At 43.4% G+C, this 25,005-nt stretch overlaps 1 protein-coding gene across 1 annotated transcript in view; it reads left to right on the forward strand.

Moving 5' to 3' along the window:
* The first annotated feature begins 1,116 nt into the window (after nucleotides 1-1,116).
* LOC138246915 (uncharacterized) overlaps nucleotides 1,117-25,005 on the forward strand; it is an 81,220-nt gene continuing 57,331 nt past the window's right edge. Inside the window, exons 1-3 of the mRNA XM_069201662.1 lie at nucleotides 1,117-1,135; nucleotides 2,519-2,681; nucleotides 17,445-17,722. Of these exons, the coding sequence (XP_069057763.1) occupies nucleotides 1,117-1,135; nucleotides 2,519-2,681; nucleotides 17,445-17,722 (460 nt within the window). The remainder of the gene's footprint in view (nucleotides 1,136-2,518; nucleotides 2,682-17,444; nucleotides 17,723-25,005) is intronic.

The raw sequence follows: 25,005 nt of genomic DNA on the forward strand, positions 1-25,005 counted from the left end.
TTGAGGCTTTTTGTAATGAGTGTCAACACCCCGTGGGACAAGGAATGGGGTGCTGGTGACCTGTAATGTCCTGAAGGTAGCTCGCAGGACAGGGGTTAAGGCGTGTTCGGTACAAAAACAGGGCTAGTGAAACCGAAAACAGTTGTGTTGCATTACCAGCTGCTAAATACAGACAATAGATGCAGAGGGAAATCTAAAATGCACACTTTATATTAAACACTCTTCATCTGAAAGACTCAAAGTCTGACAATATTCACTCCACCTTCCATAGAATAAAATAATCAGTCCATTTGTTGATCCGCAAAGCGCATAGGGCCAAAGTGCTAGAAGATCAAAAAGTGCCTCCGACAAGTTTTGGCCAACTCCCCATCCTCTCTCAAAGGGACTGGCCATGTTTCGACCAAGCATTCTGATTTCTTGGTCTGTATCACAATAAACTCATGTCAACAATCCTTACAACAGTGGCGGCCCGTCCTTTAGAGCGAAGAGGCTAATTCCCCCCCACCTTTTTCCCCTCATGAAGAGTGTCTGTCAGGCTGAACAAAGGTCAGCCTAACAGACACTCTTCATTTTCAGCTCAGACAGCCAGGAGTTATCCATGCACAATTTGCACAGACTCCTGCCTGCCTGAGCTGAACTTTGCTGGGCTGAGGAGGTCACAGCTCCTATGGGCGTGACCTCCTCTGCTCAGCAAAGGTGCCTCAAGGCCCTCCCCTGGGTGACGAGGAAAGCGTCACCAATTGACACTTTCCCTTATCGCTTCAGGTTTAAGCCCTGAAGTGCCCAGGGCGAGTGTCAATCAGTGACACTTTGTCACAGAGTGGGGTGGGGTCAACAGTCTCACTGACCCCATCCCACTCTGTGACGAGGCTGGGACTGCTGCCTTCCCACCAGCCAATGAGGAAAGGCAGCAGTCCCAACCTTCCTAGGACCTGGAGGCTGAAGGTAAGTGTGTGTGTGTGTGTATGTGTGTGATGTTTTCAATTGAATGTTTGGTGCGCGTGCATGTTTGAGTGTTATGAGTGTTTTTAATGGAAGTGCATGCGTGTGTGAAAGAATGAGTGTGTGCGATCTTTTAAAATGAATGTTTGGTGGGTGCGTGCATGCTTTAATGGTATGAGTGTTGTTAATGGATGTGAGTGCGTGTCTGAGTGTGAAAGAATGGGTGTGTGTGTGTGTGTGTGTGTGTGTGTGTGTGTATATCCCGCCCGCCCCCCTCCCTCCTAAAGCTGCCGGCCGTCACTGCCTTACAAATATAAAATAAAAAGTGCAGTAAGTGTATTTTGTGTCAGTCCCCTCAGCTATTGTCTTTCATGTGTTTTAAATGATTTATTATTGCTCGGGTGAGCTGCCCATCGAAGTCTTGATTTTTTGACCATGGTTACATTGTTTATTTTTGTTCCCAATAGGTTTTGTGATTGCACTAGTCTTTGTCGTAGCCCAACATATTGCTTCGTAAAGAGATTTTTGTGTCTAGAACTATGTACGGCAAAATACAGAAATGTGTTCAACTGTTACTAAACAGCTGAATAAAAAAGCCAGATCTATTGTATTTTCCAATGCTTGTTGATGTTGCTAACTTTAGTATATACAATCATTGCAGCCACCATGGCCTGTGTCTCAGCATGGTCATGGTCATAATGTGTCAGGAGCTATCACAAGTCAGTGAGCGTAGCTACCATTGGTGCAGCCGGGGAACCGGGACCCCGAGCCTTAAGGGGCCCATTGAACCCTGATAATTTTTATATTTTACTACCCCAAAGTGGCCATTCTTCTTCCTTGTAACAGGGCCCATGGCATCCTTGCTTCGCTACTGTAACACGTGTTTCAAATATAACGAAACAGATGCAAACCTGCAGTATGCCATCCCTCAACACATATTATGTCTGAAGGACCCGTGGTATGACTTTATTCATCCTTAAGCATACTGTCTTTACTGCATTTCATGTTTATTTACATTAAAAAAAAATCTTAATAAATACAAACTACAAGTTTGGCATTCACATCATACACACTTATAACACCATCGATATAAATTCGATAACTTTATCATGATGTATATTAAGGGCTATACCAATGGATATGATGTAACCATTTCTCTCGCACATGGGTCCTAGTCAGAATATTAATTTCCAAAGGCGATCTTTGATCCAGTTTAACTAAGGGTTTAACCTGTATTACCGATTTCATATTACCTAATAGGGGTTAAGTTCACCCATCTTGTCCGTAGTGCGTTCTTTATATAGTTAGAAGGCCTAGCCACATTGCGTGCCTCTTTGCCAGTAAAAATGCCTATTTATGCGTATGATGATATATTACCTCGTTTTAGAGCACTAGCCTGTTGTCATTCGGGCACTGGTTGCTCTAATACACCCCCTACGGCCACCTTCCACCTTACTTTGAATTGGTAAACAGAAGTGAAAACTTGGTGGCAACATCTGTGTGGGACATGAAGACACACTGGCTTCCAGACAGTGTAAACAGAGTAACTAACAAGAACCTACCTCCTTCTTTGCAGCTTGTATACCTCAGACAGGCTCCAATCGCATCGCGGGGGGACAGGACGCCCAGGCCCGAAGCTGGCCCTGGCAGGCCAGCATTGGCCCACCAGGATACCACACCTGCGGAGGCAGCCTGATTTCGGAGCGCTGGGTGGTGTCAGCAGCACACTGCTTCCCAAAGTAAGCCTATGTGTCAAGAATCGTTTTCTTTTCTAGCACACTTGACAACCTCAAGTGAAGTTTTTACGGCAGAACTGTCACTGGACGACTGCCCCACCCCCACCGGTCCAGACTTCCACTTTCAAGATGGAATAACTGCAATTCAGAACTTCAAAATGTTGTGCCAGTTGCTTCGACTCCTTGCCGACAAGGTGATCAAACATTAAGTGGCAATCGTGTCTTGCAATGGTTTATTAACCTAGTGAAAGCCATGATTTCATATTGATGCAAGTTCTGGCGCATGCACCTTACAATCATTGAGTGTTTTTCACATTGCAGAAGTGGTGGCACAATCCTCTTCATCCATTGGTCTGTCCAACTGTCATTCACTTTTTCTTTCTGCCCACCACTCCATACATCACGCGGCACTGGATCCGCCACTTCAGCCACTGTCCTGCTTGCACTGTGCACTGTGCATTGTGCATTTGTCTAACCACATTTGAGCATCTGCCTAAAAAAGGCGTACTTCATGGCTGATGGATCCCTTTTTGTACTGTGGCAATGTGTTTTTAATTTATTTTTTTATGTTATTTAGTCAGCCTTCTTTGTTTAAACTGTCTTTAGCTCACTATAAATAAAAGCCACTAGCACTTTTTAATTTGCACCAATATGAATCATATTTTCCTGTAAAGTGCATTCAAACTAACAAGGTTTTTCTTGCCTGCTCTAAGTCCTCCTCCCTGCTAGCAAGTAACACCATTCCTCTATTAAATTTGTTTACAATTGTTATTTTTGAAAAATATTTTTTCTGCAAATATATGCTGCTAACCTTAGACAGTGGCATGTTTTACTGTTTTTCTTCACTCTGTTTTTGCAGCACATGCTTGCAATGATAATTAAAAAAATAACCATCTAATCAGCTTGCTAAGGCCACACCTACTGACTTTGCCAGTTCTTGTTTTGATTGCACGAGACAGGAAGACAGCTAAAGCTCCCTCTGGCCCGAGCTAGAAATAGGTACCAATGTGTTTTGCATTTACTTCACCACTAGCATTTTGTCATACATTACATTCTCTACAAAGACTTTTCCAGAACTCCTACTTTGCTGGCCTTTGCTCTTTTGTGTTCAACACATCACTTACTCACTTTGGTATTTTAATGTCCACACTTCATTTTTTTACATGTTTATGGGGAAAAAGTCGACTACATTTTAAAGGATGAACAGAATAATTAGGCGTTCAATATGAGGGGGCCAGAGAATTCCAATCCCTGCCCAAAAGCCAGTGTGCGGAGGGATTAGAATTACAAGTGATGCATACTTTATCACCCCTGGTAATTGCTGGTTGTGATAAAGTTCACATCCCTGATCGCATTTTGGCATGTCAAATCTGTCAGATTTTAACAGGTGAAAATGGCTACTATTTTCAAGTACCTGCAGATTTTTTGTGCGGTAAATACCAACATATGCATGTTAGTTCCCACTATTTGAGAACATCTCGTAATCGGTGCTGTTTCTCACAGCCGATGAATGTCGACCCTCGTGGTGTCACATTTGATAGGGTGCGAGAAGTAGCGAACCCTTCAACAGGCAATCATAATCAGGGCTGTGGTCAGGTTAAGAGTTCCTAATAATGCCCTTTTACATTTAAAACAACAGCTCCACAGTTTGACATTTTAAAGTCTACAGTTTATTTTATACTCGTTTTGAAACATAAAAATAGATTAATTATTACACAGAACACAATTACATTGATTTCAAAGCAACGTGAGCTTTGTTATGCGTAGTTTAAAAGTATCCCCATGTGTTCTGGAAGGAGTCGTGAAAAGATTTTTGGCAGGAGTGGCATAGTAGCATTTTGCCAAAGTTGATAGCACAATGAGCAACCTGGCAGGTACATCCTCGTGGCACAGGAAACGGCTGCAATGATTTGCTGTTCTGCAGCACCAGGGTCGCTATTTGTATCAGTTGTTCAGAATGTGTGTTGTCCAGATGTATAGAAATCAACTTCGTCACTGAGATTCGGGGTTGTGAATCTTAAATTTCCCAACTAAAAAAGGCATTGGCTGCAGAGTGGAGGGGTGAAACTACAGCGGTTCATGGTGGACTGTTCGGAGGAGGAATAGGGTGAATACTGCTGTGTAGGTCGGCTTCTGTCTAGAGTGGCACAGTTGGTGAAAATATATGGGTTGGGATGTTATCCAGAGCAATTGCCTCTGGCTAGACTATCTTCTGGCAATCACCCCATGACCTTTAGGATGCTTGATTGCCAGTAGTATGCTTGGATACTTGAGACAGTGCAACTCTCCTAATCTACTACTCCTTTGTGAATTCAAAAGTACATTTGCACCCATTCATGGAGTACTTCTATAGAATTATATTACTTTTCTTGGTAAACACTCACTATATATTTAAGTTTCCAAGAAAAAATAAACACGTTAAAAGCTCTAAGTGAAGTGAGAATGACAAGGACAACCAGCACCATAATATCCAACACAGCAGATCTGACTCAGGGCCCCCAGACCTAACTACCAAGCCAAGAATGCATGTGGTGTGTTTGTCACCCCAAACACACCACCTTAACATATGCCCCTGCCCGTCCTACCTCGACCTAGTATTTCTCCGTGGGTACTTAAGACTACAGTCACATACAACACATTGGCCTGGAGTCCCTGCATGGGATTACTTTTTTGAAATGTATTTTTACTGCACATGCTCTTCTTTGTATCTTCTACAAAAAGCATTGATGGTAAAGAAGGGATCCACTTTTCCAATCCATGCATTTTACAAGCCATTATAAAAAGTAACTGACAGCCATGTGTACAAAGCTCGAGCTGTAAATAGAGGTGGGGGTGCCAGCAGATGAACAGGGCAAACCAGAGCGGAACCAAGGGTTGGGCTTTGGCTCTAAGAGTCCGTGCATGAGCCAAGCCATGAAAACATTTGACATGTATATCATGAAAAAAACATAATGTAAAAATATGATACAGCCTCCTCAAAATTAAACAAGCATTTGCAATGCAATGGGTCTCGCGTTTGCTCGAGTTAGAGCTATTGTCATTGTAAATTCCTAACTGGACATTACTTGCCACATAAATTGAATATGAAAAGTAAAACGTTAGCTGACATAAGTGAGCCGACTGAAAGCGCCATGAGCATGAGCACGAAGGAGTGACAGAAAAGGAAAAAGAAGTTTGCTCACAGTCAAACGTATCGGCAATCATGCAATTATCCATGTAAAAGGGCAATCCGCAAGGCGAAAACAAAACCGCCCCAAGGCGGGACAAAGGTGAAGCATTTACAAATGATGAAGGATTTTTGAACAGCAAGCTCACAAATGAGTGAAAGTGATGGGTGTGCGGTGGGCGTGGTTAAAAGCCCACAATACTTATAAGAGGTGGAAGCGCTTGCTCGCTCAACCTAAAAATGTGGCACCACCTGGCCCTCACCCTACGTGCATACCACTTGCTTGGTAATAAATAGGAGTGGCATTCAAGAATCTTTGCCCAAAAAGCTCCTACAATAAAAAAAAAACACCCTGCTTCAGGATAATGACTGCACTTCTCCAACTAAACCACTCCACATTGCCAAAACACGTTGCTCCTACAAATGGAGACCACATTCTTTAGGTTAGGTATCAGACCTCTGAGCTCTGCCAGCTCATCTAACCCTCATAACCTCTAGCTACATACAAGCAGGCCCTTTGTGCACTGTGCTAAAAACCTCTCATCACTCATTAGGTTATTCAACGTTACATGCTTGAAAGCACCGCAGCTCTCCCTCCTTCTTAGTAGAAAGAATCCGTCATTGCGTGTATTTATCGGACGCCACAAGGCTACATATGTCAGCAAAGTTAGTGGCGAAAAGCTCTATGTATTCACAAATTCAACAACATACAAGGTCACCAGCCTCCGCCCTCCTCCGAAACATAGATTATTTCAATTCAATTATCAAATACACACTCGTCTTACAACATGCCCATTATTGACAACAGTCCTGGACTGCTGCGACCCTCCCAAGGAAAGCGACCACGACAATGAGTGGCTAAAAGCCTAAAGCTTTTTCGATGTCACCCAATTAACCCTCTGGTCTTACTAAAGAGGGTTGGCTCTTGACCTCGGTAACTTTCCACAGTATTCAAACAAACATACGAAACAAGGGCTCTCAATACTTCTAAAAAAATGCCTAGCCGGACCAATTAAAGCTTACACTAGTTAAGACAATATTCATATCAGGAAGTTCCACACTCTTAGGAAATCTTATTTCTTTTTTTTTTTTTAAATAGTTTAGAAAATGAGGATGGTCCACCAAACGGCATTGTGGCTTCAAAATGAAATAAAATAGAAGCCAGTGAATCTTAGCAACCTCAAAGCGCACAGTGAAAAGAAAATGATAACAAAAAACAACAAGGTCGATGGCAAGCGAAGCGCTGGACTTCTGCCCAGCAACATCGCGCTGCGAAAACAGACAAAAAGTAGTACACAAACCCAGCCAGCCTCGCATGTTTTCTGTACTTGGTCGCTGCGCTCGAGGAGGGCTAACCAGCGGAAAAGGCATGACGTATGCGTGCCTTCTACTAATCATAAGAAGCGGATTCTAACAGGCAAGCCAACGTGGCAATGAAAGACACTGACGTGACTTCGACGGGGATCCGAGCCCTTTTCTAATACCTAAAGTGTCTTGCTAGCGATACGCATGCGCAAGCGCATGCGACGCAGGCTCGACCCTAAAAAGGGTATTTCTTTAACGTGCATAAGTGTTTTGCCTTAGTACATCAGATTTTATCACTGCATACACAGCCGCTTTTTAAAAATTATTAAACATGAACTTTAAAACATTATTGGCTGGCCCACTAATGTCAATGCCATTAGTGAACTAAGAGGCACATCAGTAGTCATGTAAACCATAAACATATCCCATATTAAATCAAGCAGAAGAGGTGCTTGTACTGTGCACATCCTGAATTCAACTATTTAAAAGTTGTCTCGTATGTGATAATAAAATAGGAGGCTCTATCAAATAAAATGTTTGCCTAGGATCAATCAATTGGGAAAAGCAGGGAAGCCAGTATTGATTCCATGTTATCTGGTTTAACATTCTGAAATTCAGCCACCAGATGTATACGTTTGTCCCACTTTCACGCCTGTTTTACATCAAGGTTTATTATTTTGGCTTTTGTTTTTAGACCACAACAAGAAAAAAAAACAACACAGACAAAGCAGACCCACTCAGGGCTCCCATACCCCACTACCAAGCCAAGAATGCATTTATTTGGGTGGAGTCACACTGAACCACCCCCTGAAGCTACACCAGTGGTAGAAATCACAAATGTGTCACCGTTCTGCAATAAGCATACATATATTTGTGAGAATGTATAATTTCCTGTAACAGGTGTGAACACATTTTTTTACCTACAGTTTTGTCCCTCTGCTATCCAACATCTATAACACAAAAAGTAACAAATCACAAGTTTTTGCAAAATCTATTCATGTTTATCTGCCTGCCTTTGCATGTGTTTGCACCTTAAAATCAGACCACTCGCCTTTGACAATCTTAGTACTTGAGAATGTGAAAGGAGATCATGTTATTGTGTGATATGCACTTTCAACTGTAGCTATATAGATCCCCCTTCCTTATCACAGAGATTTAAGAAAACTCACTTGGACTGCAAATCTTGAGTGAAACGTGTACCCCGCTCATTAATATGGCTGATAAACGTTGTTCTAATACCCAATGAATCAGTGAGGATCAGCGGTCAATTACGGTTTCTGTTTTTCCCCAAAATGTGCAAAGTAGTTGGGTATACTATAGCTGGGGACTTGGACGTCATTTACACCACAAAGTGCCAGCAGAAAGATTCACATAATCATGTTTCACAGATGCCGAGCCCACACAAGCCATTACAGCATCCATTTTAGGACATCCTGATTCCTCACTCCTCATCCCTACTTCTCATACCTGCTTCTCTTTCATCATTCCTGCTTCTCATCCATCATACATTATCCCTACTTGTCATCCATCATCCCTGCTCTCTTCCATCACCCCTACTTCTCATCCATCATCCCTACTTCTCATCCATCATACATCACCCCTACTTCTCATCCCTCAACTCTGCTTCTCATCCCTACTATTCACTCATCATCCATCATCCATACTTCTCTTCCATCATCCCTACTTCTCATCCTTACTTCTCATCCATCCATCATCCCTACTTCTCACCCATCATCCCTGCTTCTCATCCATCATCCATTAGCCCTATTGCCCATCCATCATCCCTACTTCTTATCCATCATACATCAGCCCTACTTCTCATCCATTATCCTTACTTCTCTTCGATTAACCATACTTCTCATCCCTGCTTCTCATCCATACTTCTCATCCATCTTCCATCATTCCTACTTCTCATACATCATCTATCATCCCTACTACTCATCCATCATCTACTTCTCATTCTTCACCCCTCAGTCATACCAACACATTTGCAGTTTTGTGAAATACACATTTACACTGATTGGTTGGCAACAGCCAATCAGAGTTATGAGAGAGAGAGCTGCATTCTATTTCACTGAAAAACAGCCTGCTCATTGCATGTGCTGGGAGAAGACAGAGAAGAGGAAATGCAACTGTTTTTATTGTTTCCAGTGAATGCAAGGCTGTACAATGTTTCATTTTATTTAACTAAGTGTTTTTCCGTTTACACAGGCCTCTGCAGAAGGCTCTGATATTGGGGAAATACAGGGAGCCGCTCAGCTCAGGCAATAAATCAGCTCTTGGAGAAAGGGTTATACAGTTAATCTACATCCTTTCTGGTTTCAGTTTCATATGTAGAAAGAAAAAGTTTGAAATCAACTCTGGTGAGAGTGCTATGCAATTCTATGCAGGACAGGAGGCTTCGGATTATGCTTTCTCTTTCTTTACTGAAAGAATACATCAGTCAATGAACGTTTAAATACATTAAAAAAAAACAACATGACCCAACATTCCCAGTAGTCCATATCCTGACCAATCCCAGGTCTACTATCCACATAAATGTCTCTGCCTCTTTAGTCCATCCTCTTTCTTTGCTGCTCGCAGCCAGAAATAAGTACCCAAAACTTTCTTATTATTTACTGACGTTTATGCTTAATTGTTTGCATTTTGTTATGACGACCGTGGAGTGGGAGCATGGGTCAAACGGCTCTGCGCAGAAGGCTTCACCGCCTCTTTAAATAAGTCAGTTGCGTGCTCCGCACTCGCGCGCTCATTTGATATTGCCCATTCTTAGGGCCAATAGCAGGGAGCTCAGGAGCAAGCAGAATCACTGGGGGACATAAAGACACTCCCGCGTGGCACCCCCGTGCCTCACGGTGTGTTTATGGCCTTTCTGTGAGGCCGAGTGAGCGCTGGTGCGAGAGGCTAGTCCTTTCTTGACTTCTATGGGTGCGCCTGTGCAGGGTGAAGTCCAGGGCTTTGCTTGCTTCAGAGCTCATCTGGCTGCAGCGTACATGGAGCTCTAAGTTTATAATGCCTCAGAACGCCCGACGGGGTGGAAAAAGCGATTAAAGGCTTTGCCTTATAGGGGATTTGGTGCAGGTGCTCCCTCCACTTTGATTTTGCGTCGCTTTTTGAGAGCTTGCTCTTATTTTGAAAGGAGTTACCCCATATTTAAGCCTGCAAGGGCTGATTCCCCCATGTTGAACTCCTTCAAAACCTCTTATATCTACTGATATGGCGTTTTACGCAGAAGAGGATGATTTCTTTCAGTAAGAGGCTGAAGAGCCATAGGAAAATCAAATGGAGGAAAGACTAGTACAAGCCCTGGGTCATCATGTGCAGGACTCTGTAAACCAAGCTCAAATAAAAGCTTTGAAACCTTTTACACAGCCCCTGGTGAGATTTGGGCAAAGAGAGCTGATGGGGAGAAACCCCTCTGAGACAAGTGTGATAGACAATCAACCCCCAGATACGGGCCTTGCCCAGAGAGCTTTGAAAGGACCTAAGTCCTCTGCGGAGATTCTAGGTCAGATGGCTACTTCGGTTCTAAGAGTCCATGAATATGAGCAAAAGGACCTCATGGAGACCCCGGCCACGAGTTGGCATGCCCTGAGAAATCGCAATCCTCCGTTTCCCATTCTTCAGATTCAGAATGGGCTCAGGGTGAACCCAAGCTGCCGGGTAAGTGGAAACACAAATCCTATCATACTACGGAGGAGACAGTAGTGCAAAAGCATCTACTTTTTGATCCGAGAGTATCACCCACCCACGATCCACTGAATGGGTATATTCTATGGAGGTTGCGCACTATGTCCAAGAGAGACTTCGCAAACTTCTGCGCTCAAGTGTCTGCACCCTTCTCTCCTAGGCAAGGTGGCAGACACCCCTGAATTGGACCCTAGCATGGCCACATTTCTAAAAAAAGGTTCACAAAAGACCCAGAGAAAAGCCTGGATAGAGCCTGGAGAGGCAGTCAGGACAAATTGTTAGATATTTCATAGCCTCTTACAAAAATTCTGGAGCTGGTGGTGCAAGCCAAAGACGACAATACGCCATTAGGCCCTGAAGCAGTCTTGCAATGGGCGCAAAGAACAATTTGTTTCCTTGGAAATGCCAATTGTGCCATGTCCACAGAGTGACGCAAATAATTTTTAGTGGGGGTTGATTCAAAATTGGTAGAACTGGCCCCTTTGGAGCCTGGGACCCTTGCCAACGGTCTTTTGTTGGGGACAAATTTGTTAAAGATCTAAGTAAATACATCTCCCCTTTTTCGGTCCAAGATAAAGCCCACACCTCAATGAAGAAGATGTTCAATGGCAGCCTTTTTCTCAGGGCCAGATGTTATCGGGCCAAGGGCCAGGCCGAGGTTTCTATCAGGCCTCCTCCACATGCTCGCAGAGAAGCCGAGGCTCATATCAAGCCTCTTCAGGATTTTACCGCTCACGTAGGAGAGGTTGAGGTCGTGCCCACCAGAGTGGAGGTAGAGGCAACTTCAATGCCCCAGATATGGCAGCAGCAAGTGAGAATAATTTTTCTGGTGGGGGGTTGATAAAAGAGCATTTGCATGCTTGGGAACATTCTCTTGAAATCCTTGGGTCATACAAACGGTACTGGATTACAAACTAGAGTTCTATTTCCCTCCCGGGCTAATAACCATTCCCTTTCCTCTGCATTTTTCTCAACCAGAGAGCAGTTTCATAGACCACAAAATCGCTTCTCTTCTGCAGAAACGTGCAATAGTAAGAACGAACCCACACCCAGCAGGGTTTGTCAGCACAATCTTCTTCGTGCAAAAGAAGGGAGGAGGTTATTTCCTGGTCCTCAATTTGAAGGATTTCAATTTGCACATAGTTTACCACCATTTCAAGATGGAAGGCATTCATCTATTAAGAGACCTGTTACAGGAAGGGGATTGGCTTGTCCATTTTGATCTCAAAGATGCCTATTTAATGGTGCAGGTTTTCACTCCCCATCGTCGATTCTTGTAGTTTTGTTGGTAAAGCCTATGATTCGAGTTTGCAGTCCTTCCCTTCAGTCTGTTCTCGTCCCCATGGGGTTTCACCAAACTACTGCGGCCCGTTGTACAATTTCTCCGGGAATGAGGCATTCACCTCATCATTTATCTAGACGATATTATGCCTATGGCCTAAACCAAAGAATTAGCTCTGGTACACCTAGACTGGACCATTCAGATTTTTCAAGAGCTGGGTTTCCTGATAAATTCAGAACAATCAATCACAGTGCCCTCACAATGTACAGAAGTGGACTCTATCAAAGCCCAATTAGAACTTCCTCTTGTGAAACAAACTCAGATCAAGCGAGAGTTACGGAGAGCCCTTGCCTCTCCTAATATATCATTGAGAACCCTTGAAAGATTAGTAGGACTTTTGGCCTCCTCTATCCAAGCAATAATTCCAAGTCCTCTGCATTACCGGGCCCTTCAACATCTAAAGATTCTTCATCTTCACAAGGGCTATCCCTGTAGATAATCATAGAGTATGATTCCAGTCAATGGGGGTGGGGAGATTAATGTGGAACAGTGGAGACAGGAGGCAGGTGGTCTCCAGAGGGACTCTCCCTTTGCATCAATTGTTTGGAGCTTCTGCCAGGAGTGTTTGCGATTCGCTCCCTCTCTCCCCACAAAGTCAGTTGCTGCATACTGTTACTTTTGGACAACATTTAAGCGGTGAGATACATCAATCGATTGGGCAGGACCAGATCCTGCACAGTGGCGGAGATTGCCAAGGATTTTTGGCCCTTCTGTCTACAACATCAGATTTCAGTGATGGCGGAATACATACTGGGTTGCCCCAATGTGATAGTAGACTGGAACCCTCGTGTTTTGAGGAACAGCAGCACTGGAAACGTCATCAGTCAGTTTTCCTAGCTCTGATGACACGAGGGGGTGAGTGTGCATCTTGGCTAAACTCTCAACTCCCTCACTTTTACAGTTGGAGACAAGATCCGCCAACCCTGGGATGGCTGCTTTCCTCCAGGTCTGCACAGACAATCTCTTATATGCGTTTCCCCCATTCTCCATGACTCAGATGGTACTTTCTCTGGTACAGAGACAAAGACCATCCTGGTAACTCCACTTTGAAGTGCCCATTTGTGGTTCCCAGTGGCGATGTCCCTATCTTGTGCCTCTCCTACTCTACTGCTGTTGGTCCCTTCATTACTCGTGGATCCGGGACTCCTCCCTCATCCTCTGATACTATAGGGATTATTGTCCCTCACAGCGTGGAGCCTTTCAGGGGATGCTGGCAAATGGCAGATGTTTAAAAAGAGAAGCTATGTTCTTCTTATCCCAGACTTGGGCCCCTTCCACCCATAAGAGATATGAGGCTTCCTTGAAGTGAAGGGTGGGTTGGTGCAGTGAACGGAGTATTGATCCCCTGGGGGCCCTCATTAGTATGATTGTCAGTTTCTTATCAGATTTGGCAACACAAGGCTTAGCATGTAGGACTATCAATAATTTTAGATCTGCTCTTTCAGCAGAACACCCTCATATTGAAGGTAAACGGGTGGGCGAACATCAAGTCGATTGTAAGCGTTTGGGAGGCATTAGAATGCTTAATCCTTCTCAACCTAAATATGCTGTTTTATGGGATGTTGACATTGTGCTTAGGTTTCTGCGAAATTGGCCCTGTGATGAAGACTTATGATACAAACAGCTGTCAGCCAAACTTCATGTTATTAGTATGTCTTATTTCATGTAGAAGAGTATCAGATGTAAGAGCCCTTGATTTAGCAGGGCATGTATTTACTCCTACGGGGGTTTCCTTCACCATTTCCAGACGCACAAAGACTGCTTCTAAATGTGTATCCACATCACCCAAAACTGTGTGTTGTAAAATGTTTAAAAGCTTATGAAGATTGCACTCGAGAACTTAGCAGGGATGTTTGAGGGCATTTACTCATTTCATGACAGAAACCGTTTTCTCCAGTCTCATCAGCCACCTTGGCTAGATGGATCAGATGGTTGTTGGAAGAAGCAGTATAGATGTCTACTCTTTTGGTGTGCATTCTGTATGAGGTGCAATGGCCTCTAAGTCATTTGGAGCTCGTTCTCAGTTGGAGGACATTATGAATGCCGCAGAATGGTCTTCTGACAGCACATTTAAGGCTTTTTATCATAAGCCTATTGCGGATGTAACTTCTGTTCTAGTGGATCAACTTTGAACTACCATAATCCGAAGACTCCGGTCCTGCCTTAGAATACAAAACATTCTATCTATTGCGTAAAGAATTTTCAATTCCATTAAGGACACGGAAACTGTTTCTGGTTTCATTTTTATTTGTTACAACATTTTTAAATCTGAGACTGCTTTTATTTCTCTGAGCTGTTTATTTCTTTTCTGAAACCAGAAAGGTTTTAATTGAACTGTAGATTAACTGTATAGGTTCTGATAACAAAGGTGCATGAATATCCGGAGATACGTTGAAAACAGGGAAGGTGGGCAGTAAGCAGTACTGGTTTCGCGGAGCAGTTCTTTGTTGGAGTTGAAGATTCGGTTCAAGTTCAGGTTGTCTTGTTCTGTTATTGCAAAGAAAGAGGAAGGACTAAAGAGGCAGAGACATTTATAAGGACAGTAGACCTGGGATTGGTCAGGATATGGACTACTGGGAATGTTGAGTCATGTAGTTTTTTTAATGTATTTAAACATTCATTGGCTGCTGTATTCTTTCAGTAAAGAAAGAGAAAGCATAATCCTCATCTCTGTGTCCTTGATAGAATTGAAAATTCTTGACGCGATAGCTAGAACATTTTTTATTCATCCAAACCTTTTCTGGTTTCATTTTTATTTGTAACAAAAAATGTAAATCTGAGGCTGCTTTTTCTCAGAGCTGTTTTTTCTTTTCTGAAACCAGAAAGGTTTTCATTGAACTGTAGATCAACTGTATAACCTTTCCCCAAGACCTGACTTATGGCCCAAGCTATGGGCTCCTTGTATTTCCCAAACCAGCAGAGCTTTCTGCAGATGCCTGTGTAAACAAAAAAAAAACTTAGTTAAATAAAATTAAATGTTGAACAGCCTTGAGTTCACTGGAAACAAGCACACCATTACATTTCCTCTCCTCTGTCTTCACCCAGCACATGCAATGAGAAGGCTGTTTTTCAGTGAAACAGATGCAGGCCTCTCTCATAACTCTGATTGGCTGTTGCCAACCGATCAGCGTGAAGGTGTGTTTCACAAAACTGAAAATGTGTTGGTATGACTGAGGGATGAGGAATGAGGAGTAGGGATGATGGATGAAGTACGGTAAGTAGGAATGATGGAAGATGGATGAGAAGCAGGGATGAGGGATGAGAAGTAGGAATGATGGAAGAGAAGTAGGGATGATGGGAGAGAAATAGGGATGAGAAGTAGGGATGATGGAAGAGAAGTATGGACGAGAAGCAGTGATGAGGGACAAGAAGCAGGGATAATGGATGAGAAGTAGGAATGATGTATGATGGATGAGAAGTAGGGATGATGGATGAGAAGTGTGGATGATGTATGATGGATGAGAAGTGGGGATGATGGAAGAGAAGCAAGGATGATGTATGACAGAAGAGAAGTAGGGATGATGGATGAGAAGTAGGGATGACGGATAAGAAGAAGGGATGATGGATGAGAGGTATGGATGATGGATGAGAAGTAGGGATGATGGAAGAGAAGCATGGATGATGGATGAGAAGCAGGTATAAGAAGTAGGGATGAGGAGTGAGGAATGAGGATGTCCTAAAATGGATACTGTAAGCCCTGTTTTGTAATGGCACACAGCTGCAGATCCACAAAAATGAATGAATACTTCAACTGTATTCAAAACCACAAATGTATAGTCAAAAAAGACATTGACCTTATGTCAGATTGTCAGTTCCCAAGAGCCAAACATTTTTTAAATGTTCAATGCTATATTCTCAAATCCTCAAACTAATGGAAGTTAACTTCCTTTAGTAAAAAATAAAGCACTTATTTATTCCGATTAGCTGCTGGAGCCACCACTGTGGACTGGCTTTGAACTTTGAATGGCTTTGACCTCAATCCTGCAGAGTTGTCTGCGGTGTGGTGTTGTGTTGCAGATGTTGCCCTAATTGGGTCAAGGCAGCAGGTCCTGAAAGTTGCAGGTCCTCCTTTTGAGGAGTGTGTGCATTTGTCTCACAATTCCCATAGAGGCATATTTATCAAATATTCACACAGCGAATCTAGCCACCATGATGTGCTGGGCTGCCTGACAGAGAAAGGGCAGGAATGTGCTGTATTTAACATTGGATGGTGCATCCTTGTCTTTTCCCAGCGCTGGAACATAATGTGCTGTCTAGCACCTACGCACGCAGTCTTGCACCATGGTGCAAAGGTGCCTGTATTGTAAGAATAATAATTATTTTTGTCGAGGAAGGGGCACCTTCCTCCACAAAAACAATTCCCTAGGCATTTTCCTCTTTCTATGTATGCTACAGAATGCAGTACACATAGAATGAGGAAGAAACGAGGAGAAATAAACATATTTCTCCTTTTTAGGTCTTACGTAGGGAAGCGTAGCAGTTTTGGAGCATTCTCAGGCCTACTTATGGTAAATCTGGGAGTCCGTCAAAATCCATGGGAGTTGCATGGGAACACCCATGCACCACCCAAGGAACACCTCCCTAGGGCAGACTAACGCAATTTAGCGATTTACGCTTTGTTGCGTTACTTCAGATTTATCAATCCACTCACGGCCATGCAAGGTGGCCTGCAAAGCTTGATAAATCACACTTAGTAGTTGCATCACACTTGCACCCCACGCGGTGCAAGTGCAAGGCAACTAGATGATGAATATGGCCCATAATACTCATGAACACTACGATTAGTAAATTAGGTTTCAAAAGTGTTTTTTTAATTAATGTGTACATCACAATCTGAGCTTTTAGAATGCTTCAAGGAAAAAGTTAAATCACAAGAAAAAAACACATTGGTTTTCAGAACCAAGTAGTATTAGTGAGGAAAAATTTCCTCTATGGGTATACCAATAATCCGTATCTAGGTAAAACTCTGTTCTTGTTATAACGGTTTTTCACTCACATGGGATCCCCTTATAGATTATGAAGACAGAAAAATAATTCATTTCAGCCACTTCTAGCCAGGAGAATAAGATTAGGACAGGTTAATTCTATTCTGGGGAGTATTTTATGGTACACATTTCTGCTGAAAGTTTTAGCATGGAAAACCAACAACCAACCACTTGCATTACATGTGTTGTGAACATCATGAATGATAGGCACTCACTACATTTGTCAAATTGAGTGAGAGTACAGTGTCTGATGTTTCTTTTACTCTAATGTGTTACAGGCCCATAAATTCCTCTCTGTATGTCGTCAGACTTGGAGTGTACCAACTGTCCAACACCACCAACATAAACACAGTCATCACAGGGGTGAAGCAGGTGATCGTCAACCTCAACTATGACTACAGCGTGACATCGAGTGGAGACATTGCCCTGCTGGAGCTGCAGACACGCGTGGCCTACACCAGCTCCATCCGCCCCGTCTGCCTGCCTACTGCCACGGCACAGTTTTTACCAGGGACGAACTGCTGGGTGACTGGATGGGGGAATGTTCAGTACCTAGGTATGTTTTTTTGGGGCGCAGGATAGCTAGGCACAGGACACTGCAGCAGAGGTCTGTGTAGGTATGGTATTTGGAAAGCACCCCCCTCTCCCCCACCACCACCGCTGAGAACATAAAAATTACACTTCCAGAAAGAATCCCCCAAATAGCCACCTATCACAACGGATCTGTAATAGACTGACATGGACATTCTACCCTACATCACATTCAGTTTCTATCTGAAACATTTCTATAGTAATTCACTCAGACATACCAGATTCATACAACTGTACACCACAGTCACACTGGCGATCACATACAAATATAAAAATCTAAATATAACCACAAAGGCATATGAGCTCATCAATGACCCTATTACTGGCTCTCATATCGTACCTGGATTTTTGCAGACTGCATGTTCGCCAAGAGTGATAATTTGGTACTAATGACTGTAAGATGTATATTACTATCCAACTCAATAGTACTTATCAACTTTGGAAGGATGCCACATGGAGGGGACCCAAAATGGCTTAAACCTGTAAGCATGGGTTCACACACAAATCCCTGAAGTTGGTTCATGAGCCACCAGCCTCTGCTATCTTCCTAATTACCCTCCTCTTTGAGTTGTATGCCAGAAAATCATTAGCAAAAATTTTGGCTGGTGAAAACATTGTGTCCTAAATATTGTTTACAAAAATATTGTGCAATTGAGTGTAGATTTTCTCACAGTGTTTTGGTTTGCAATCTTCTGGTGCCATCTACCGCACAATCTTGCAAGCAGAAATCACAAACTGCCCATCGGGCACCTTCCTTGCACACTTTCTATGCCCTACCACTCTAAAGAACTACAGTGGATGCATGGGTACATAAAGACACCCTGCGAGGGTGACCACATTTTTCGGATTAGCCCGGACAGTTCGGGTTTTGAGAGGACTGTCCTGGTGTCAAGACACTTTTTAAAAAAACAAATACATGTCCCTGGTTTTGAGATATGGTCGGCAGACCATGCACATTTATCACTATGCTGTGAAGGCTCATGCTCACACCGACCCTCTCTTTACACCAGGAACAGAGTTTTATTTTTTATTAAAGAGCCTCCTGCTGTGCTGTCTTGCCTCAGTCACACAGCCGAATTTAATGAGGGGTTAATAAGTCTCCATGGAGCCTATCACCCAAGCCTTAATGAGGGGTGAATCAGTCTCCATGGAGACCATCCCTCAAGTATAGATCACAAACCTCCTACTCTTAGAATAAAGTTTCTGGGAGGGAGTCTCTCTCTTTCTCTCTCTCTCTCTCTCTCTCTCTCTCTCTCTATAAATATATATTATATTTATACATTACCAACTGGCAGTTACCAGTAAGTAGTTATAATTATGACCTATTTTCCACAGGAAAAGCATTTTTAAACAAGAACTTTGGCACCGCTTGACAAATCTTCATGAAATATAAAGACTAATAAGACAGTTGGTTCAGCTGCTGACTTGAAAGCTTCAAGGTGATTTGTCAAGTGGGGGAAGAGAAAAATGGGGACTCCCAAAACACGTTTTCCCCATGCACTTTCCCATACAGTCTTTAGACACGCCTACAGCTCGAACTGCTAAACGGAATTAAACCAAATTTTGCAGAAAACTAGATCTTGGTGCACAGATTGTGCTTTTTGTGATTTGGTGTGAATCCGTTAAGTAAAATCAGAGTTATTTAAGGTAAAAAAAATATATATATAGGGATGCGGAGGAACGGTGGTTCCGCGGATATGGGGAGAAAAAGCAAGGCTCTGATTGGCTGGCTGCAACAAGACAGAAAATGTGCTGCTGCCATTTTATTTGTCACATCGGCTGAGGGGGGTGAGAAACGTAGAGTGAAAAAACAAATAAGGGGTCAGGAAACAGGTATCCTGACCCTATAGCACATACAGAGGGGTCCATTGGGGACCGCTCATGGACAAAAAAACTGCCCATATTTTTTTTAAATCTGATCCGTGGATCCACGCGTGGATCTGCAGATCCAGAGAAAAACTGAAAACAAAAAAAACACCCACTACATCCAAACCTATGTTACGCATGGGCGAAGGCTTTGCGCAGCTTAGGGTTGGGTGCATGCAGGAGGATTGTCCACCAGGCTTGGCCACCGCCCGCCGTGCACAGTAAAAAGCTATATTTATGTGTTTGTGTCCTAAAAAACATAGATATTCATGGAAAAAACAAAGGTTACAGGGACGTTATAGTTAGGTTCTCAATTTACTCACACCAAACCATAGAAATTCATCAGTTATAATTATAGTTATAATTATAGTTAACTCAAGTACCTATAACTGGCGCCATAAGGTAACTATAACTTGTGCCCTCACCATGCGCAGCTAGTTAGTCCACATGTTACATCATTGATTACACCTTCTATGGCATCATTGATATTATCACTGCAACATTTGCAATAACATTGTTGATGAGATAATTGTGCATGGCAGAGGCGCAATTTATAGTTACCTAAGAGCACAAGTTATAGTTACTTGAGTTAACCATAACAATAACTACTGAATTTCTATGGTTTTGTTCGAGTAAATTCATAACCTCATTAACGTTAATGTTTTTCTCAGTAAATATATATATACTGCCTCCAGGTTTCTCCTATTCAGGCACCTAAGCAGAGGTGGCGCACTGTACGGTGGAGAATGTTGTAACAAATCCAAAATCCTGCTGACACAAAGTTGCACACTCAGGGGAACTGTGCTCGTAATGAAGGATTTCTGGCCAAACTGAGGTGTTTCGACCTAACAGTCTTTTTCACAAAAGCAAAGTCAGTTTGGAAATAAATCCTTCATTACAAGCACAGTTCCCGTGAGTCCACATCTTTGTGACAGCAGGAGTTTGTGTGTATATATATATATATATATATATATATATATATATATATATATAAATGTTTCTGCCAGCATTCCTCGGCTACATCCACGGGGTCGGTGCGATGAGCAGAAGCCGGCCACCGCTTTACAAATAAGTAAAGAAATTCAGGTACCACCGTCCCGGTACCAGAAAAAAACGCACTCCACAGGCTTGTGATAAAAAAATCTTTTCTCATCACTAATCCTGTGGAGTTCCTTTTTTGTTCTGGTACCAGGAAGGTGGTACCTGAATTTCTCTTTATATATATATAATCCAACAAGAATTGCTGCACTCCCAGAGGTGTGGATTAGCAGATTCCATTTATTCACAGAGCAGCAGCACATCAAACACCACAACACCACAACGTGTTTCAACAATCTGTGTTCCTCAGGTGGTTTCAGTTTGTAGGCACACATGGTTCTCATTTATCTGTCTTTTATAATCACAGGGGCATTCTGGGAGTTATAGTTCAAAGTGCCGCTTTCAGAGTCTTTATTTCACTGTGGCTAATCAGTCCAACATCTACTTCTGCTGATTTCAAAAGCAAACAAGCTATGAGAGGTCATAACAGTCTCTGTATTATTACGCTCAGTGCTCTTATGCTCGTCTGTCCAATGATAAAGATGACATTCACACAGAGTTGATTTCTTAGTAGAAGGTATGTTCAAACATCTCAGTAAAGCGTTGTCTGCAGGCACATTGTTCAAATTAACTCTTCACAAGCCCCTTTAACTCTGTCTCTGTGGCAATTAAGATTGAGATTTACTACATTGCCTCTGGCCCTTTTCCCTGAATCAATATTGAGTCATTGCTGCATCGGTGTTGTGGCACAATAATTGAAAGACATCAACTCACCAAACCTCTTCATGAGGATGTCCCACTGATTTCAGGATGGCGCAAGGCGCATTTGAAGTTTACATATTTATCTGTCTCCAAGTGTATAGTACACACGCAGGAACTTAGTATTTCCTCGCCACCTGTGGCCTTAACCCTTTAGTGGCACCGGCAGTAGGAGCGCTCCGCTTTTTGACCATTTGTTGTGCAATCAAATTATAAGTGGAAGCGCCCGGTTTTGTGGAATGGAAACATCACAGAAGGATACACCTGATTTGCCGCTGGATATTTTACCAAGATACCCCACAGGAATCAGTCAAATTACTGATATCAATGAATATGTATAAGTCACATCCTCCTTGGTTGACAGAGTAGGTTTCAGCAGTGGTTCTGGTAGCATCAAAATTAACATCAGCTCAAATCCCACCAACCGCTACCAAACTCATGGTGGGTGCCTCCGTAAGCGTGATGGCAGGACTCACGCATTCCCATACCCACTTCAAAAAGTCTACAGGGCACTCATGGGGCTGCCACAATCAAGTATTTATTCCATGCAGCTGCGTTCAGCAAAACATTGCCTTTCTCAATGCTTGCAAATACATATCAAACACACTGTGTTTTTAGTTCATTAAAATAATAGAAACATAGTCCTCAATGGTGGATTCGCTTTTTCGGCAATTAAGATAGGACTAAAAGCATATTGTTAACATCTAGGCCGCCATGCTGGTGATTGAAAAACATTGTTTGTGTATGTAAGAAAGCCATACATGCTCTGATGCCTCCAAGTTGGTCTCACCTCAATAGGTACGTATTCAATTTAGTCCCCACATTTACAGCTTGCAACGTTATTCAAATTGCTGTTATTCGTTACTGCCACATCAGGGCTGCTTCAAAACTGTGCGGTACATACCCCTCACTTGCTGCTGGATATTTTACCAACATACACCACAGGAATCAGTCAAATTACTGATATCCCTGAATATGTATCAATCACAACCCCCTTGAACGAGGGAGTAGTCTTTTGGCGGCGGTTCTGGGAGCTTCAAAATTAACATCAGCTCAAATCCCACCAACCACTACCAAACTCATTCAAATTGCTGTTATTCGTTACTGCCATATCAGGGCTGCTTCTACACTGTGCGCTAATACCCCTCACTTGCAGCTGGATATTTTACCAAGATACACCACAGGAATCAGTCAAATTACCAATATCCATTAATATGTATAATTCACGACCTCCTTGGTCAACAGACTGTGGTTCTGGGCGCATCAAAATTAACATCAGCCCAAATCCCACCAACCTTTACCAGTCTCATGGCTGTTGCCTCTGTAAGCATGACAGCAGGACTCACGCATTCACATACCCACACCAAAAATATACAGGCATTCACAGGGTTGCCACAGTCAAGTATTTATTCTATGCAAAGGGTTTCGGCAAAAGATTGCTTTCCTCAATGCTTTCGATACATATTAAACACACTGGGCCTCATTACGAGTTTTTGTGGTCTTTTTGGAAGACAGCCGCGGTGGTGGCCACCAACAGACCTCCATGTTGGTGGTCAGCCGACTGCCGTATAAAGAGTCACAGAGTGAAGCCCGCCAAAATACAGCCAAAAATCTAAGACCGCCATGACACTTGAGGGCGGAAAAGAGGCAGTTCAACCTCCAGCACCACCAGCCCAACAACTTCGCACCCACCACATTGCGAGCCACAAATCATCAAAGTAGTCCTTCAATGGCAGAAAACCATTGGCAGAGCGGACCACAGCGTTCAAAAACTCACTTCAGACAGAACATAACACCACATTGAACAATTCGAATACCCCATACCTGACAACCATACTCACACCAGACACACCTACTCACTGCACTATATAACACACCCCCACACAACCATCTATCCTTTGCAACTAAAACGACATTCATTGGCACAGAGGAGCCAAAAATCCAATGAATTTGCACTTGTACACCATAGGCACATATGCACTTCACACTCAGCACACACCACACAACTGCATGAACAACACAATACACACATCACAACTACACACAAACACCACAACCAACCATCACACACAATCAAACCCCCACCCAACTAAGCACCCTACACTGCACCCTTACACACAAACACCCACCCACAACCAGGTCCCCTCATAAGCACCCACACTTCACAGGCGATGAGTTGAGGGTCATGGTCGATGAAATTGTCAAGCTTGAGCCCACTATTTGCAGCACAGGTCCAACAAACATCCATTGACAGTAAAATGGAGTTATGGCAGAGAAGTGTCGACAGAGTCAACTCAGTAGGCAACCATCCATGCACAAGGGAGGACATCAGGAAGAGGTGGAACGACCTACGGGGGAAGGTGCGTTCCATGATATCGAGACACCAAATTTCCATGCAGAAGACTGGCAGTGGGCCCCAACCTCCTCCCCCAGAGTTCACACCGTGGAAGGAGAAGCTCTTGGACATCCTGCATCCAGAAGGCCTTACTGGAATACACAGAGGACTGGACTCCGGTAATTAACTACCACTTCCCTGGAACAAATCACTCTTATCTAGCATGCTTACTCACCACCCAAACACTCCACAGGTGGCTCTATTTCCCACTACACCTCCAACCTAATCACCTAATGCCCCTCTCCTGCATGCCACACCACCACCCAGCCCCAATGCCCACATAGTCCATGGCAAGTGCACGGATAGCAGTGCCAATAATAATCACTACATCTCCCACATTGCACTAGCTCATCTACATAAAAAGTTGCTATGTCAACGTCACAACACAACTCTTGCATGTATGACTATTGCACTAGCTACACCAACTGGATGCCTCGATTGAGGAAACTAAATGGCAATGACAGCAATGCAATGGCACTACACAATGCCAAACAAGACCAAACACAGCCACAGCACTGTACCAAACCAAATGGCCACCTATCCAGATCTACAATCCTGAAATGGACTGAGCATGGACTAGAAAGTAAGACGGTAAACCCCATGCACCAAATGCACACACGGGACAAGTGACCATGTATACACACATTTCCACCTCCCACTTGGACACCATGCTACAATGTACAGTCATTCCCCACTCACATCTAGCAAGCCTGATTTACCACAAGTAAACAGGGCACACCTGCCTTGTGAACCATCACACAGGACCTGATCCCACCTACCCACCAAACGTTACCTACCCAGATTGACACCAATCCTCAATGGAGCATGGTACACATGTCACAATCCACTATTCACAAACAATGTTTGCAGTGCTTTGCAGTGCTGCTTCTGTCATTGCCATTGCTGGGAATCATCTCAAGCCACTGTATGAATCAGACAAAGAGACAACCAATCACACGTCCACCATTTAACTCCCTCTCCCTCCATCCACAGGTACCCCTGCCACTGCCACCATGGAGAGGATGCCAGAGACAGCCAGACACCCTCAGGATGAAGACCTCAGTGAGGACAACTCCCTTGGATGTCTGGACATTGATTATTTACCTGGCCCATCTAGGAGACCTGGTCAGTCTACCACTCCCAGCCTTGCCTTGCTCACATCTCCCGACCCTGTGGCATCAACAGCATAG

Source organism: Pleurodeles waltl, chromosome 7 (genome assembly GCF_031143425.1).
Source record: "Pleurodeles waltl isolate 20211129_DDA chromosome 7, aPleWal1.hap1.20221129, whole genome shotgun sequence".
NCBI classification, from domain to species: domain Eukaryota; kingdom Metazoa; phylum Chordata; class Amphibia; order Caudata; family Salamandridae; genus Pleurodeles; species Pleurodeles waltl.